This window comes from Rousettus aegyptiacus, unplaced genomic scaffold (genome assembly GCF_014176215.1).
Source record: "Rousettus aegyptiacus isolate mRouAeg1 unplaced genomic scaffold, mRouAeg1.p scaffold_m13_p_6, whole genome shotgun sequence".
NCBI lineage: Eukaryota > Metazoa > Chordata > Mammalia > Chiroptera > Pteropodidae > Rousettus > Rousettus aegyptiacus.
The window spans coordinates 111,388,952-111,406,644 of NW_023416309.1; the positions used below are offsets into that span (position 1 = coordinate 111,388,952).

Consider the following 17,693-nt stretch of genomic DNA (forward strand, 5'->3'; position numbering starts at 1 on the left):
AATGATTACAAAGATGATTTACACTTTTGCCAATCTGATGAGTATAAAACTATAGCTCATTGTCCAATTTGCATTTCTCTGATCCCTAAGTGACATTGAGCAACTCTTCATACATTTATTGGATATTCTGGTTTCCTCTCTTGTGAAATTCATACTTTTTGCTATGTAGCTGTTTGCCTCTTACTTACCTGTAGGAATTCTCTACATATTCAGGCAATTATGTATCTTGCAAATATCTTCCCCAACGATGGCTCATTTTTCACTTTGTTTATGGTGCCTCTCATTATACAGACATTTTTAGTTTGAATAAAGTCAAATAGATATCTTCCTTGATGGTTTCTGCTTTTAAAATCTGGACATACTCTTCCCTTCCTTAGGCCATAATATATTTTCTCCCCGATTTTATAGTTTTTGAGGTCTTTAATCCATCTGTAATTCATATATGTATGGTATGGGATCTAATTTTATCTTTTTCCAGCACCAATTATTCAACGGTTCATCCTTTTTCTGTTGATTAATAATGCTACCTATCATACACCAAGTTTTCTTACATACTTGGGTCTGTTTCTAGGCTCTCTGCAAAGAATGTATAACAAGTAAAAAAAAAAAGGCTAAAAACAAAAACAAAGAACTTATAACAATACGGAGAAATGCTTATATGATACTAATTAAAACAAGCCAGATTGACTTTGACTTTGTAAAAAAAAATCCATGCAAAAGACTAAAATAGAATAAAAATAAAAAATTCTAACCCAACTTGCTGCAAGCCGCCCATCCACCAACACACAATTCCCATTTTCCTACACCTTCTAGTCCCAGAAGCAACTCTCTAGCATATGTAGAAGCACCATCAGAGTTCAGAAATAAGCTGCGTGAAATTGGGAGTGGTGGGTTCAGACAGAAAGGACTACGACTGCCCAGGACTCACCTGGAGTTTTGCTATTTCTTTCCTGATCAGGAAGCTGACTTGGTCCCGGTCGTTCCTGGAGTAATAGAGACGGCACCAAGAAGGCTTTCCGTCCCTGCCCGCCCGGCCAGACTCTTGGTAGTACCCAGCCATAGACTTGGCGATATTCCAGTGGGCAACGAACCTGTAGGATCCAAAGGGACAAGCAGCATAAGCTGTGGCAAAAGACCAGAGGGAAGAGTGACTCTGAGTCAGTGGAGCAGGGCTCTCCACAGTGACCAGGAGTGGAGAGGCTAGCGGGTAGAGGCAGAGAGGATCCCAGAGTTAAGTATGGCTGAGACACCTGCAGTCCATCATCAGGCCTCCCATGGAGCAGGTCAGGGTAGAGGCCATGGCAGTTAAGGGGGCAATTCCAGTGAAGATGAGAAACCAAAAAAAACTCATAGTTGGAGGCCCAGTGGACTTAAGAAAATTAGGCCATTTATGAACTGTACAACCTTGAAAAAGTCTTTATAATCTCTTTAAAGACATAAAGGAATAACATTTTTTAAAAACCCATTAGCCAGCGTACATATTTGTCTCATTCAATTGTTAGTCACCACTATGTGAGGTAACTCCATTTTAGACTGTGAACTTGAAATTCAGATAGGTAAATTTCTATAGTGACATAACAAGGAAACGGTAGAACAAGGGTTGAACCTATGTGTGTCTGACTTCAAAGTTGACCCCTTACAAGACACAGCCAACCCAGGGTCCAAACTCTGATTCCAAAGTCCATACTTTCTCAAATGTAGTATACAGACTAATTCCTACCCTGACCAACTCAGGGTCATTGTGAGTCTTAAGACTGTGCACACAAAAGTGCTCTGTAAATCATAAAAGGCGTTACTGGTGGTATTAATCAGAGCAAAGGGTTTCAGGCTCCAGAAGGTCAGGTGTGGCTAGAGGTAAACAACTTCCCAACAGCTGCCAGTGTGGGCCTAGGAGACCGGGATATACCCATCTCCTCCAGCCTGTCAGTAACCAGTACCAAGGAATGATGGGAATAAGCTCTTTGCCTTCGACGTCCCACAGGGAACAGTTTAAGATAGTTCATCCACCCCCTCACAGGGTCCATCTACTAAGATGTAAGTGGATGGGGCCATGTTAATGGATGAGCCTGATGGTCTGCATGGGGGACTGCAGAACTGTGTTGTGCAGTCACCAGGGACCAGGCTGCACAGGAACTGTCAGTATGTGGGCTGTGTACCAGGGACCCTCTCCTGGTGCTTCCATTCCTGCTGGCCCTAGGAAGAGCACATGGACCTGGTCCTCCAGGCAAGAGCACTAGGCAGCCCACCCCGAGCCAGGCCCTGATCAGAAAAGTGAAAAGAACCAGAGCTCACCTGACATTGGCTTTGTCCACTCCCATCCCAAAACTAATGGTTGCAACAATTACAGGGACCTTCTCCTCCATCCACTCATTCTGCACCAGTGTTCTTTCAGAAGCCTTCAGACCTATAAAGGAGGGGAAGTTGGGGAAGGGAACTCATTTCCCTTGGATTTCCCTTGGGCCTACCTTAGGTTTGACAATGTGTTGGGTGCTGTACACATGACCTAAACCCATCACTTATCAGCTGTGTGACCTTGGGCCGAGCACTTAACCTCCCTGAGCCTGAGCTAATAAACATAAGTGTGGCAAAGAGCACTCAATGAATGTTAGAGCCAAGGTTCAAACCCAAATCCACTGGCCTCCAAAGCCTGGGCTTATAAAAACCCATCCCTTGCTGCTGGTGTGGGCACAGAGTGATAAAAAGAATTCCAGAGTTACAATTCTCATTCTAGATCTCATTCATGACTAGACTCCTTTTTGTGGATTTAAGTGAATCATGTTAGCTCTCTCTGGGTATCTATAAGAGATGACGGACAATCTGACTACCCAGAATCCACATAAACAAGAGACTCACTAAGAGGTCTCTGAGGGTGAAGAGCACCACGAGGCCTGGGCAGCCCTTACCTGCATGGTAAGCCTTGGCATTCACCCCCCTGTAACTGAGCTCTATCGCCAGCTGTTCGCAAGCCTCTCTGGTCCTGCAGTAGACAATGCCGCAGCCAGACAACTGAATGGGAAGATGGGAACAGGAAGGAAATGAGTACTGGGAAACACAAAACAGTCAGCTCGTCATACTGTGGCCTGCTCTAAAAGCAGCTCCACACACTCTTCATCAGCCTCACAGTCTCTCCTGTGGCAGTCTGCCCAGCAGGGCTCTGCCACTTTCTAACAAAGCAGGACCAAAGCAGCTCAAAATCCAACCTGTCTAACTCTTCTGCCTCCTCCCCTCAAACCTTGGATAGGTCTGGAAAGGCCACTGTCAGAGGGGCCCAGCTGCTTGACTTCCACAGAAGGATTCCAGGACAAGGGAACCCCAATGACAGGAACAATGCCAGGAAGCCAGAGGGATGACTCTCTGTGCTTTAAGAAGCGATGGCCAGTTTAGCCTAAAGCTGTAAAAAGCAAAGGTCTTAGAAAACCAATATCCATCTCTGTGCTACAGAGAGTACCCCAGTGCTCCAGATGCACCTTGGCCCCAACCTCAGCGCCCTCACCTGTTTATCAGCCTTCTGTCCAAGAGCCTTAAGGCAGAAGTCCCGCAGGTTCCCGTAGGGATCAAAGAGCAGTTCCTTGAACTGCACATCGTAGAAGAGGTTGGCCCGGAAGCAGGGAGTCTTGAAAGCAGCAACTGGTTGCTTGAGGTGCAGAGCAGCAAACACATCCTCCTGGACCTGCGGGGTGGCGGTGGCAGTCAGAGCGACGCACGGAGCATGTGCCAGGCGGGAACGCAGGGCACCCAGACGCAAGTAGTCAGGACGGAAGTCATGCCCCCACTGGGAAACACAATGAGCTTCATCAACAACCAGGTAGGAGAGCAAGTGGCGGGACACAAGAGAGTTCAGGGTGGGCTGGAAGGAGGCTGCAGCTGCCATCTCTGGGGTGATGTACAGGATTTTGGTCCAGGGCTTTTCTTGCTCCAAGTCAGAGAGAAGCTCCTTCTTCTCCTGGGCCGAGAGCTTCGAGTTCAGGGAACTCACTCGGACCTTCAAGGCCAGCAAGTGGTCCACTTGGTCCTGAGGGCAGAGGAAGAGAGGCCACAGAGGGGATGATAAGTAGCCCTCAGGATCTCAGACAGTCGTTGTGGCTCCTGGGGTAATGCCCAGTCATAAAGTGTCCTCCCACCCTCCAGTGTGTCTTCTCTTTGCACATAAGAAGTACTGAAGGTGAAGTGGTTGAGAGGAAGGCTCGGGAGCCAGACAGATCTGGATTAATCCCGGCTCACCTAATCACCACATGCACTTGGGCTGGTTCTTAACCTTAACCTTTCAATTTTCTCACTCTCTTTTTCTCTCTCTACTATAAAAATAGTAACTACCTAACAGAAGTGTTGTAACAATTAAAATTTACATCTCAAAGGTAAAATTAATGTACACAGAACACTTAGCACAAAGCCTAAGATCTAGGGAACACTCACTAAGCACTGCCATTGTTCTTTCCTGCCTCTCTTTCTTTCTTCATGGCTGACAGCTCTTAACTATGTGGCTACGCTTCCTCATTTCTGATTCTATCAGCCCATCTACAGGGCTTAAATATAGTCAGAAGTGCAGAGCAGATGTTAACACTACCCAGATCAGTCTCTTATCTTATTTTTCTTCTGTCACAGCTGCACTTTTGCCAGAAGAAATCAAGACAGCAGAGATTCCCCAAATCGATTTAGCTCTCTATGTATCTGCATCTTCTACCCCATCAAGAGTGCATATGTGTACCTATCAGAGGAAGTGTGCATGTGTATACAGATACAGTTCCATACTCCTCTGGACAAAAAGTAACAAAGGAAGGTAAAAAACCCCAGGCCTTCAAAACACACAAAAAAAACTCATGCATAACCCACAGAGTGCTATGTGCTAGTGGGAAAGCCCAGGTTTGGGCAATTCAGAAACCCAATATAGAGAGGAAAATAAGCAAATCAACGAAAATAAGAGGCAAAAGACCAAAGAAAGCAGAAGTGAAATTTCCTACTATAAACAACCTTTCCCTCAACTTTGTGGGCCACCATCTTCATCCCCCTAAGTCTCACCTGAATCAAAGCAATGAGAGGAGAGACTACAACGGTGATGCCTTTGGTCAACAGAGCAGGAAGCTGATAGCAGAGGGATTTTCCTGCCCCTGTGGGCATGCATACAAAAACATCTTTGTCACCTGCAAAAATACAAGAAGATAACATCTCAATGCTTCCTGCCTTTTCTCTTTCCTTCATCAAGACTGTTGAAAATTAAATGAGAATGTAGGAAAAGCCCTAGCAGAATGTCTGGCATATGGTAGGGGGTGGGGGGGGGAGGGAGGGATGTCTCAATGTAATCTTAATTCCCCTTTCAGCCTTTCTACAAAAAGGGATCCAGGGAGATTTGGAAATGTGCACAGACCATTTCCAGAAATGGCAATAACAACTATAAGGTTTAGAAGGCTGAGTCTGCTGGGATATGGATAATCGGACTAAACAGTCATGAAAGTCAAATACTTCTAGACAAATGGTAACATTTGTGTAGACATGGAAGCAACATCACTTAGAGATCTTTTGTTTATGAATGTTACAATGTAATTAATATTACACTGCTGCTCCCTTCTTGACAACCTCTGTTTGTCAATGTATCTCATTTTATATTATTATTACTCCTCCTTCCCTATTTGGGACCCAGGCTACTCAATCTTTAACAAAGGGATTACCTAGGTTAGTGATTGGGTTAGGCTATGACTGCCACCCCCACGCAAAAGAACAAGAATGGGAATCTATGAATTGTTTTCAAAGACAATCTGAGCTCTGGCTATGAAATGTAAGAAAGAGAACCACTGGGTGGTTCTGTCCATAAAACGGCAAGTTTTGGGTGATAAGCCTACAAGATTTCCCAAACCAGTTACGGACCAAGGGTAAGGAAGTAGGAAGAGTCAGAAGAAGGGTGTTCTACAACACTGCTATGGTAGAGTCTGCAAAAATGTAAACACAGGTGGTTTGGCAATGTTACCTTTCACTACAGCCATGGTTGCACTCTCCTGTAAAGGTGTCTTAAAAGAGTCAAACCCAAAGACCTTCTTCAGTGTGCTCCGGACTCGATGCTCACGGTCAAAAGGAAAGGAATGGTGGGTGCTCATCTTAGCGACAGACGGTGGCCAAAGGTTAAGGCAAAGGTGATAAGCATATGGCTGCGACAAGAGCCCTCAATTCCGCTTTTAAAATAACTGCTTATTTTTCCTCTATGAGTATAATTCGCTTTATTACTTAAGCAATAATATTATTTTCAAGTAATATAGCTCCAGGTGAACAGCCTCAAGCAATACGTTTCTAGGTAATTAACATCTCCACTTTTATGTCGGTGAAAATAAAAACACTGAACTATCCCAGGCCACGGTATATAGCACAGAGCGAAATTCAGATCACGAGAAGAAACACAAATGTTTTCGGAATAGTTTGGAGAAGGTGGAATTGGTTTTGTTAAGATCCACCCGCTGCTCTTTCTATAAGCAAAGCCATGCCAATCATTCTTACCCCACCCCAGTACCCCAACTCCTTCTTCCAGCTCCCAGAAGAGAACTCTATTCCCTTTTCCTCTGAGCCTCAAATCTGCTCTTTTCTCCCTCAACCAAAGTTTCTCCCTCTTCACCCCCAAGATATCAGAGCTGGCCGTCGGCCGCCCAGAAGCGAACGACTCTTGGTGGGCGGTTGACGCCCGCTGGCTCGGGAACTACTCGAAAACCCCGTAAGCCGCCACCAACTCTGAGAAGCCAAACCGCTGGGCATTCCCTGTCAGGTAAAACCCACACAGCCTTGTATCCGTCGCGCAGTGATGACGTTACGCTAAGGCTAGCACGAGGGGCGGGGACAGGCCCAGGAACGGCCGTTCTGATTGGTTCCCGGCCTGGAACCGGCGCGAGGTCTCCTGGGATCTGAAGTCGATTTCCGCTCGGAAGTCCGCCTTTTAGAGTCGTCCGAGTGAGCAACGCCGGGGCTGTGGGAATAAGATGGCGGGGAAGAAGAATGTTTTGTCTTCTCTGGCGGTTTACGCGGAAGATTCAGAGCCCGAGTCTGACGACGAGGCTGGAGTCGAAACGGCAGGCAGCGCGGCTGGTGAGGCCCGAGAAGGGAGCTGGAAGGGGAGAAGCAGGTGTCTCCTCGGAATGCTGCCACCCTTGCGGGGCGGGAGGGAAAGAGATGGTCATTGTGCCCCAAGTATTCGGCCCTGGAGCCCTGAAGAGCGCTCGGGGTCCCCGGTGAGACCGAGCATTAGACGCTCTGTGGTAAGAATGGACCGTCTCTTTTTGTTGATTCGATTATTATGCGGAAACTTACTCAAAGTCTCCGTGCCCAGCATCTCACTGGGCAGAGGGATGAACGAACGAAGGGTGACGAGGATCAGAAGCTACGGAACCACACTACCTGTGCTCTCCGGGCTTGTTTGAGGAAAGAGAGCGATGAGTAAAACGTACATGGAGCGTGATAAAAGTTGTGTCTTACTACATTTATAACTTTTAACTTATTAGCATGCCCTAGACGCATCTTGGAGCTTAAAAAGTATATCTGGTCTCCACAGCGAGAGAGTCTAATTCTGTAGTTCTGGGAAGGAGAGATCTGGGCATGCATGAACTCTCCGAGGCTCTTCGTTGATGCCATTCCTTGTTAAAACCCCTCAATGATTTTATTGCCCTACTCAGGTTGAGAATCACCATGTTGGGAAGAGGGAACAGATTCGTTTGGGGGCATAGAGAGGAAGTAAGTTACCAAATATATCTGGGGCTTGGTTTCCTCATCTGGAAAAGGAGGCAGAGTTGGACTAGGTTAACTACTCATTTTTTTGGTCTATGCCAGTCAGTAGGTTTTTTGGTGGTTACCCAGTAATTTGTATTGTTTAGGGGGTTTCGTTGTTGTTTGTTTTGTTTTGAACATACAAAAGATTGTTTCTCAAGTAAGTGTAATTGGGAACCCCTTGGAGTGTCCCTGTTCAAGGTCCTGTGCCTAGGGGAGCACTCACAAAAATGAGCATGACATGTGAGAAAATGAGGTCACTGGTGTGAACGATATACACTATAGACATGAAAAGAGCTGCCCAAATGACAGAATCTGGGGCCTAAGGTCACTTCGATTTAGGTTCCTTTTCTATCTTTGGATATAATTCTAGCCACCCAAATCACTGAAAGTTTTTTTTACATTTTTTCCCATTCATTCAGTTTTATTTTTTTCCTTCTGTTTAAGAAGAGAAAGGCGGATTGGTATCTGAAGCCTATGGAGATGATTTTTCTCGCCTCGGGGGTGATGAAGATGGTTATGATGAAGAGGAGGATGAGAACAGCAAACAGTCGGTAAGTAAATTTGTTCCCTAATCGAGAGCTGCTCAAAGCAACATTTTATTTGGCAGAAATTTTGGGAACTGTCCCAACAGCATTCCATTTCATGCCTATTTCATTCCTTCCACACTTCAACACGACACTTTGGTGTCGGTTAAGGCAACTGGGTTGGATATCAGCAGTTTTGTTTGAAAATCAGATTTTTTTCACCTAGAACATTTCATATTAACCTTTGAATTGAAATTTGAAGAGGAAGATGATAGACTGTTTTATTTAACCCAGCTATCAGTGGGTGCTTTATGTTGGTTTTCCCTATTTAGATCATTTATTCCTTTTGTAGGAATTTATTCATCCTAATTGGTATATCATATGTATCTGCAATCAACTCTTTATTGTTTTTAATCTTGGTTGGGGCTCATTCAAATCATTCAGTTTATTTAAAAGATTCGGTAGGAAAATTATTATTGTGTGTGTGTGTGATTTAATTCTTCTTTCTTGATATTTTACTTGGCACTTTTTATGACAGTGCCCTTGGTCACAAGTTATACCTGAAGTTTAATATGTGTTGGCTAACAAAGAAAATAGAATTTGTGTCTTAACCAGAAAAAAATTTAAATAATACACTATCCCCTGAGTATCATGAGCCAAAATCTAAAAGTTTGGAGAAACACAAGGATTCATGCTTAGCACAAAGACGTACAAAGTTGAATCTGGATATTTAGCAGTAGCCTTAATTGAAACACTTTAATCATACTTTATTATTTGTCTGAAAACTTGGTTAGGCATTGATATTTAAACATTACCAATAAAGTGCTTTCCAAATTCAACAAAACCATACTTTGTATTTTTTGCTCTTTTGGAAGATATTTTTATGCCCTTAGCCCCACCATTATACTAATAATTCATAATTGACTGAAATTGCTTAGAAAAACTTTGCACGTTTTCTTTCCCTGAATTTTCTGAAGTGCATACATACTGGATTAACATTCATAACTATTTTCTTCAATAAATATGTATGGAGTGTGTTTTTGAAGTGTTATTCCACATTTGCTTTGCTTAGAATTTTCATATTTAAGCTTTATCCAATATTTTAGTAAAATCCTCTCCGATCCCAATTTTAGAGTATGATTGTTTTTTGGCCGAGCTGCATCTCTGATATTTAGCATGATTGGGTTTGTTTTAAGGAGGTTATGGAGATCGCATTTAAAACGTTTGGCTCACTGACACCTTACAGGACAGTTAAAGCTCAAAACCTTTGGTAGAGTTCGTTCAAGTCTCTGAAGTGGTGTGTATATTAACATCTAGAGTGCTGTTTAATGTTGGGGTTAAAAAGTGTAGCTCGACTGAGAAAAGCAGTTTTAAAAGAAACTTAATTTTTTCCTGGGCATTAGTTGAAGGCTCCTGTGCATTGGGATATTCTGGGGAGTGGAACAGATGTGGATATAGCTACCTAATAAGGGAGCTGATCTTTGAACTTCATTGGCATTTACTGGAATGGTGCACTAGCTCTTGCGATGCCAGCGCACACTTTAGAGCGTGCCTTGCCCAAATGGTGCTTTGTGTCAGGCAGGCCGTTTGGATAAGAAACAAGGCTTGCTAGATTGAGTCAGTGGCAGTTGTCTGAGAACTTGGATGGAGGCAGGGCCCACTCAGCTGGGACCCAGGAAAGCCTGGGCATTGCCCTTTAGTCGTGCCTTTCCTGGGTCACTTGCCCTGGTCATTTGACACCTACCTTCCTGCTCTTCATGCTGGTGCAGATACTACTGGGTGTTGAAGTTCTGGGGTGTAGTTGCATGGGGGTCACAGCCCTCTGACGGTGAACGATGTCACGGAGTCAGATGTGTTTGTGTACATGAGAACAAAGAAGGAAAAAAGCCCATGTTCCTAGTTTTAAATAATTGATATTTTATTGGAGATAGTATGCCTGTTTTGTACTGTGGGGCCTGGTCTCATTCTTTTCTGACGCATACTGTGGCCTTTCTCCATTTTTATGTATATGATTTTCAGTCTTAGGCGTTTTCATTAACGTAGACTGTGGCACTGCTGAAATAACGACTTTGAGATGTCGATGTTCTTTTTTCCCCTCAGAACATCTCCTTCCTCCTTCTCTTTCTCCAGTTCTGGGTCATGTGGCAGGGGAGGGGTCCTTGGCAGGGTGACCCAGGCTGGGTAAAGTTGCTCTGACCCCTAGTTATGCATGGGCAGACACTCGGGCCCGCTCCTTCAAGCTTAATCCTCTAAATTCTTTGTCTTGTAGGAAGATGACGATTCAGAGACTGAAAAACCTGAGGCTGATGACCCAAAGGTATTTGGTGTTGGCTCTGGTGGGTGGCTGGATGCAAACAAGGCGTTTTAACATTATGGTTCAGTTCATCTGTGTGGTCAAGATCTGTCCCAATAACACTGTGCAGCCGCATGTAAATGTTCTGGGATGAAACCAGTTTTATAAAGAAAGCTGGAGACCACTCTGAAATGTGAAAGTCTTGAGGTAGCTTGGATTGCCAGCGCTGCAGGTAATGCCAGATCTCCAGACTAGAGAGGCGAGAGGCCTGGCTGAGTACAGCAACCCACCTGGGCTCTATATCCAGGTGGGCTTTGTGGAGTCACTGCCCCTGCAGGTGGGTTAGTGTGTTCTGGGTTCTCAGGCATCTAAATACAAGGAAGGACCAGAGAGGGAGTGAGACAGAGCGAGGCCTCTGACAGCTGCTGGGGGCACCGAGCCTAATCCCGTGTCCTCAGAATTGGATAAACGATGAAGAATGGTCTTTTTTAAAACAACATAGCCAATTCTTCTTATAGTTCCATCCTACTAACAGCCAAGAGTGATGAGCAGTGTTTCCTGTCACACTCACTGACCCAGTCACGGTGGTGGTTGAGACACCCCCTCGTGTCCAGCTAGCTTGCTATACTGTGCACTGGGCATTTGTACAGGTGTCTGTTGAGGAATTAGTCTTTAGGAGCAGACTTCCCTCTCCCCCCAAGTAGAAAGACTAATTCCATCATTCCAGGCCTGAAGAATAGGAACCAAGTTTTGTGATAAAAACTGCTTTAAAACCAGGTGAGGCCTTCAAGGCAACCTGGTGGAATTTAGGAAAATTACACCCAGTTAGAACCTGAAATAGTAGTGCATTTGAAAATACATGAGATGTTCCAAATTTGAACTGTGTCTGTGATTGGATAAGAACTGTGTGAAACCACTGAAATATGATACAGAGAAGAAAATATTTTATCAAGAAAGTTTTGGCACCAGCACGTAGGAAAGAAAAAAATATATCCTAGGAACTGCAAATGCAGGCTCTTTTCTGTGTCTGGTGAGGAACCCAAGGACTCATCCAGGTGTTACAAGTAGGGGGTAGACCTGTGGCCTGGATCACGGATGGTCACAGCTCTGCTTGGACTTGTAATATTAGTATTTATCTTCTGGCTTATTATGTGGGTGTATGGGCCTCAGAGCCTATGCATCAAATAAGCCTGAGGAGACACCAGTGTTGGGCCTTCAGTGGTGGAAGGAAAGGAGGATTTGTGGGACCTGGAGCCTTTATGTGTAGAGTTGCCAGCCTATGCCAGAAGCTGGAACTTCCTGGGGAAGCTAGCTGAGGAACAGGGTGTGTGCACCTAACTCACCCCTTCTGGAAGACAGTGATTCAGAAAGAATTGGGAAGCTCGTCGATGTGTCTTTTGTGCTCAGCTTTTCCTTTATCAGTCCCGCAAGAAGGTTAGAAAGATGTGTCATTTATACTTGCTCTTGACTGATATGCTTTACTGTGTTTCATTCAGTCATTTGAATTTCAGGTCTGATTGTGTAATGAAAAGTTTTTAGGAATAATCTCTGATCCTGTTGGGGAGCCCTCAGACATCAGAACACAAAATCCAGCCCTTAGAGTAACTCAGTGAATATAGTTCTTTTGGAGGGGCGTCCTCCTGTCCTTAGTTGGCCTAGTAGAGGCCCACCAGGGGAAGAGAAGGACCGCGAAGCCTCATGGCATCTCCACGCTCTAGGACCAGCATGAGTCCCTGGGCACCCCCTTCCTTAGCCCTGGCCCTGACTTCCTCTCCCTCCTGAACTGGCATCAGACTGTCTTCCCCATAGCATACTTCACCTCAAACCACTCTCAACTCTATTTCTGGCACACATAAGTTTCATTTCAATTGATATTTCACAGTATTTTTGTATTCTAAACACTGGTTTTGAATATTTCCGCCTTAAGTATATGAAATTTTTAACAATAGGAGGTGTCATTTTGTTAGCAAATGGATTGATGTCATAACTGTCTTTTCCACTAGATGGCACTACTTACTTTGGCTCTTAAAGTTTTGTTTTAATTTTTAACTACAGCAGTTCTCAGAACATTTTGGTTCCTTGACACAATTAAAAATTAGGATCCCAAACAGCTTTTTATTTTGGCCTTTTCTGTTGGTATTTATTTTCTTAGAAGTTAAATTGAGAAAATTTTTAAATATTTATTTTAAACTAACCTATTACATATTAACATAAATAACATTTTTATGAAAAGTCACTATTTCCGAAACCAAAAAAAAGTTAGTAGAAAGAGAGGCATCGTTTTGGCATTTTACAAGTTTCCTTAATGTCTAACATCTGGCTCAATAGACAGCCAGCTTCTCAACTGCTGCATTCAGTCTGTTGGAATGTGTTGTTCTGGTTGAAGTGTTGGAAGAAACTCTGTCTTCACAAAGATGGGTCACTGGAAGGAGAAGTATTTTAATAGCCCTTCAGGTGCTTGTGGATATTCTTCTATGATATTTCGTCAGAACTCAACAAGTGGTAGTCTTCTAAAGGTTAGTTAATTGCAACATGGAATATGCAGACTTATCAATGAACTTGTATGCTCGCTTCATTAAAATGCAGGGTCTCTCTTGCACTTTGAATGACTTTCACCCGTACGTGATACTGTGTCATCAGACACTAGTGATTTGGAAAATGTGGGTTCACTGAGTTATGCACATCTCCTCAATGTTGACACATTTTGTTCTGTAGCATCAAAAAAAAAAAAAATCACATTTGTCGCTAACGTTATCGATCCCCTCAGATAAGCCATTAAGTATTGGGAAGCCACCATGCTTGCAGTGGGGAGTACACATTTTCCCAGATTCTAATTTTATCATTGCCAATCAATACTATCAGAGTTTTCCTTGAAGTGACAGGTTTCGTTTTGAAAAAACGTCTACCAGATACCCAAGTCCAAATAACCACAGTTTGTCAGTCATTCTTTCTAGGAAAAATGGTATTCCATGAAGAAAGCAGCTAATTGAGCTCAGAACTCAAACAGTCCCGTAAGTGCTTTCCCCTGAGGCAACCAGGTTTATGCATACCTCTCACGCATCATATAAAATGCTAAAAAAAAAAAGTTGTACTCTGGGATCAAGGACATTCGTAAGTGAAATTGTCTGTGTTTCTTTTTTAACTGAGCATATGACTACTGTTAAAATGTGGTGCCGCTGCCTCGATTGATTCTAAAGGGCCAACAGTTGACCCACCGTTACTGCTGTAAATGTCAACACAGTGAAAAAGGCAAATAAAGTCTGAGTATTACGAAAATAATTTTGACCTGGCAGACCCCCAAGGGTCCACAGATCAACTTTGAGAACCCTTGTTCTTTAAATTAAAAGCTAGTGGGCTGATAATATTAAATAACTGATAACTGCTTTCACTCCTCTACATGTGTCTGTTAGGCTGTTAGCCTTAGGGGACCTTGAGCTCATCAGGGCGGTAGAGCATCCAGAGTAAGAGCCACCCCCACCACCCTGGTGATGGAGACAAGTGAAAGATGGAGGCAGAGACCTGGGTTTGAATTCCAGCCGTCCTCGGGGAAGTCCCTTCACCTCAGCATTTCTCATCTGGAAAATAGGCATAATAAAATCTGCCTCGTTTATTTCACGAGGATTCACCAAGTGAAACATAAATGAATACTGAGCCTAACAGTGCCTGGCACGTCTGTGTTCAGTAGCATTAGGTACAACGACCAGCACCACCTCCGCTCACTTCCAGGCTGGTCACACATGCTGTTGGCCTCTTTTGGAATATCGAATTCTGCATTTAAACTAGAGTGCACTCAGAGGAGAGAAATCTTAAAGACAAGGAAACTTTAACCCACGTCATGTGAGGAAAAGTTAAGGAGATGGGAGCGAGAAGACTGGGAAGGAGCTAGGAGTTGTCTGCTCTTTGAGGGTCCGGGAAGGGAAGGGAGGCGGCGGCCAGGGAAGCCTCACGTGAGCGACAGAAGACGTTCGCCTTCATCTAACGATGAACTTTCTGTCATCTGGCCAAAAGCGGGTCGAGCTACTTCAGGAGGTAGTGAGCTCCCTGTTCCTGGACCTCTTTCAGACAAGTTTTAGCAAACCATTTGTGAAGAATGTCCTAGAAGGAATTTGTGGGTTGCGATTGGACTAAACCCCCAAAGAGTTTCCTGGGAAAAGACTTGGGCATTATGCATGACTGAAGATGAGTATTCTCTGACTTCATTTTCTGTCGACTTTAGAAAGTACAAGTGTAGAGTACAGAGACTTTGAGAATTGCCTTAATCTTTATCACTCTGATGTTTGGGGTACCAGTGAGTGCTCAAGTAAGAAATAATAACTCCAGACCCACCTCTGGGGAGCCTTTGGTCTGATCCATCAGCCTGGGGTGGCAGGAATGCTGGAGTGGCTCAGGCATTGCTGAGATGGCCCTGAACTCAGGAGAGGAGGCTGGATGGGGTGGTGGCTGAGCAGCCCACAGAAAACAAGGCTTCGGCTCCTCTGTTCCATTGTGTCTGTTTCTCTAACGCCAGTGTTTTGGTCTTAACCTCTTCAGTAAGCAGCCTGCCTCAGATGTTCTGATCACACAGCAGAACAGGCACTGCCGTCGTAGAGAAAGTCAAGATAAGCAGTGGCAGTAGAAAGTGGCAGTCCTCGGTCCGGCTCCTCGCTGCAGGGGCAGGGGTGTCTGGTGGCTTAAGTGTTTCCTCCTCCTGTTTACCCTTGGCACATGAGCTTCCCTTGTCACCACTCTCCTTTGTCCATGTTTTACCTCGGTTGCCCTGGAACATTTTCCTTGTTTATTTTTTCCCCCATTCCCACAGTTCCTGTGGATGAAGGTATTTCCACTCGCTTACTGTGCCTGACACACCCTTCCTTTGAAAACAAACACGGGCATTGATGACCTGGCTCGAGAAAGCTAGAGCAGCCCGTTGCCAGCTAACTGGGAGGGCCGGCCTCCCCCGGGGTGCTGTGGTCCCGGCTTTGACCCAGGGAAAGAATCCTCCTGGCGCAAGGAGCAAACATCTGGCAAAACAAAACAGTGTCTCTGGGTCAAGAAGGTGGCGTCGGGTGGGGAAAAAAAAAATCCTTTCAGCATTTTGTAAAAGGCGTGTTTAACCCCAGTTAAAAGAGAACATTTAAAAAGTTCTTTGGGCCCAAAATTAATGCAGAAATGTGGGGTTCACAGCATGGAGCTGGTGTGGCAGACCCAAAGTCAGAAGGCCTGGGCTGAGCGCTGGCCTCCCTCCAGCTGCGGGTCACAGGCACACAGCTGGACCTTCACCAGCTCATCTGGGAGGTCGGGGCTGTTGTACCCACTTCAGGTGATTGTGACAGCGATATGAGATGTATGTGAACGTTCTTTTCACAGTCTGATGTCTTATGTATGTTCTGTGAGTTTGAGACTCTGTGGGGCCACGTGTCATATTTACCCGATTTATGAAGCTGCTCTAAGATGCAGTAGTGAGCACTGCTGAGCCTTTTTAGCCAAAGCGCATCTACTGTTATGCTCTCATCCTGTGGGGCAGGAGTTGGCACATTTCTCTGTGCAGGGCACCCTCAGGGTGTTTTCACAAAACTTCTGGAGAACCCTCACTTGTGAAATATTCTACTGAGACTTATTTCTCAGTGTGGGACAGCAGAGATCATCTGTTAGAGCTTAACCATGGACTTTTCCTTAGGGATCTGTGACGTGGAAATGGTCATATGGCACTGTTTTTCTGGTGGTTTCCTATCAGGGTTTGGTTTGTTTTTATATCGTGCATGTTTTATACAACACCAAGATAGAAGATTTTGCAAAAGAAAAAAATCACCTAATTTCACTATCCTAACAGTGTAGCCATTTTCATTCTTCCATCTTTTTATGTTTGCCTGTATAACAAGGTATATATTTTGTTAGTAGTTTTGTTTCCATTTGTATTATAAACATCTTCAGTGTTGCTACAGTGTGGGTAATTGTAACAGCATGATACAAATGAAAGATTAAAAGCTAAACACTTAAGAATTATGCAGCATGTGAGTTATGTGTCAATAAAGCTGCTATAAGAAACAAAATTTTTTTAAAGAGTTTTCTAAATATCTCCAAGTGGGGAATGGTAAAGAAAAGGCTGAGACCCACCAATATTTGTTCTAGTAGTGATAACAGATGTTAGCAACACACTTTTTCACATCGGTTTCCTTAGACCTTGTATTTTCAGCTAGCTAGAATAAAATCCAGAATTAGTACATTGTATTAGCAAACTATGAGTATATTTTTATAGTTGTTATTGAATAAATTGCTATGTAGGCAGTTTCTGTCCATGAAATTCTGTGATGGGCAGGAAACGTGCCATGCTCTTTACAGGGATCAGAAGAAATAACTCATTCTTTAAAAAGTTGAGTTCTCATTGCAAGTCCACATGATTATTCACCTGGTAAGGGAGGACTTGGTAGCATTTCTTCTTTAAGCCCCCAGGAAGTCTCTAAGCTAAGGATGGGTGGTGGCACCCACCTTTGACATGATTAAGTCTTCAGGACCAGCCCTTCCGTTTAGTCTACTCAGACATTACTCACTGGGGCACCATGGACTGGAGCTGTTTCCACTTTTCATTATAGTTAAAAAGTAATAAATTTAGCCGTTACCCCATTAAATCAAGGTTGTAACACCTGCTTTGCTCTGTGACCTGCTGCAGGGCCATTCTGAAGAGACATTTTTCCTCCTTGGTCTTTGATATTGGTTCCTCCAGCACTTGAACCAGGGGCCTCCTAGAGACTTACTATTTCCAGCCTTCCAGCTGAGAGGGAGCAAGTGAGAAGATGGAAAGCAGTGTCACTGGTGTCGGAGTCAGGCAGGCTCAGGTTCGAAGTCCAGTATCGTCACCTGCTGAGCAAGAAGCCGCTTCATTGTACTTTGCGTCAGTCTACTCGTCTCTAAAGTAGAAATAATCGTGACTGCCTCATGAGGTTACTGTGAGACTTGATAACGTATGTTAGCTTCTAGTGAGTTCTGTGTTTAGGGTGTGGGAGGGAGAAAGTGTGCTTGGTCCCTCCATCTTGGTTTTGTCCTACCCGCCCCATGTTCTGCCTCTCATACCCCATGATCCTTTAAGTGCTGTGGAGAAGAAGAAAAAAAATTGCAGCATGACTCACCTAGGACCGGAAAAGGAAATAACCCTTGGCCATTGC

The 17,693-nt window shown here is 44.3% G+C and overlaps 2 protein-coding genes across 9 annotated transcripts in view; one reads left to right on the plus strand and one right to left on the minus strand.

Moving 5' to 3' along the window:
* Positions 1 to 6,754, minus strand: part of RECQL5 (RecQ like helicase 5) — a 32,203-nt gene extending 25,449 nt beyond the window's left edge. The window contains exons 1-7 of one of the 2 annotated variants that reach the window (XM_016127758.2): positions 6,607 to 6,754; positions 5,960 to 6,100; positions 5,017 to 5,138; positions 3,494 to 4,012; positions 2,904 to 3,006; positions 2,293 to 2,404; positions 929 to 1,091 (exon numbers count right to left, since the gene is read on the minus strand). In XM_016127758.2, the coding sequence (XP_015983244.2) occupies positions 929 to 1,091; positions 2,293 to 2,404; positions 2,904 to 3,006; positions 3,494 to 4,012; positions 5,017 to 5,138; positions 5,960 to 6,086 (1,146 nt within the window). In that variant the 5' untranslated portion in view covers positions 6,087 to 6,100; positions 6,607 to 6,754. Of the gene's footprint in view, positions 1 to 928; positions 1,092 to 2,292; positions 2,405 to 2,903; positions 3,007 to 3,493; positions 4,013 to 5,016; positions 5,139 to 5,959 lie in introns of both variants that reach the window. The other variant, XM_016127767.2, reaches the window with a different exon arrangement.
* Positions 6,708 to 17,693, plus strand: part of LOC107501545 (SAP30 binding protein) — a 29,873-nt gene continuing 18,887 nt past the window's right edge. Inside the window, exons 1-4 of one of the 7 annotated variants that reach the window (XM_036222190.1) lie at positions 6,901 to 7,059; positions 8,182 to 8,288; positions 10,531 to 10,585; positions 14,281 to 14,364. In XM_036222190.1, the coding sequence (XP_036078083.1) occupies positions 6,954 to 7,059; positions 8,182 to 8,288; positions 10,531 to 10,585; positions 14,281 to 14,364 (352 nt within the window). In that variant the 5' untranslated portion in view covers positions 6,901 to 6,953. Of the gene's footprint in view, positions 7,097 to 8,181; positions 8,289 to 10,530; positions 10,586 to 14,280; positions 14,365 to 17,693 lie in introns of all 7 variants that reach the window. The other 6 variants (XM_016127815.2, XM_016127808.2, XM_036222189.1 and 3 more) reach the window with 6 other exon arrangements.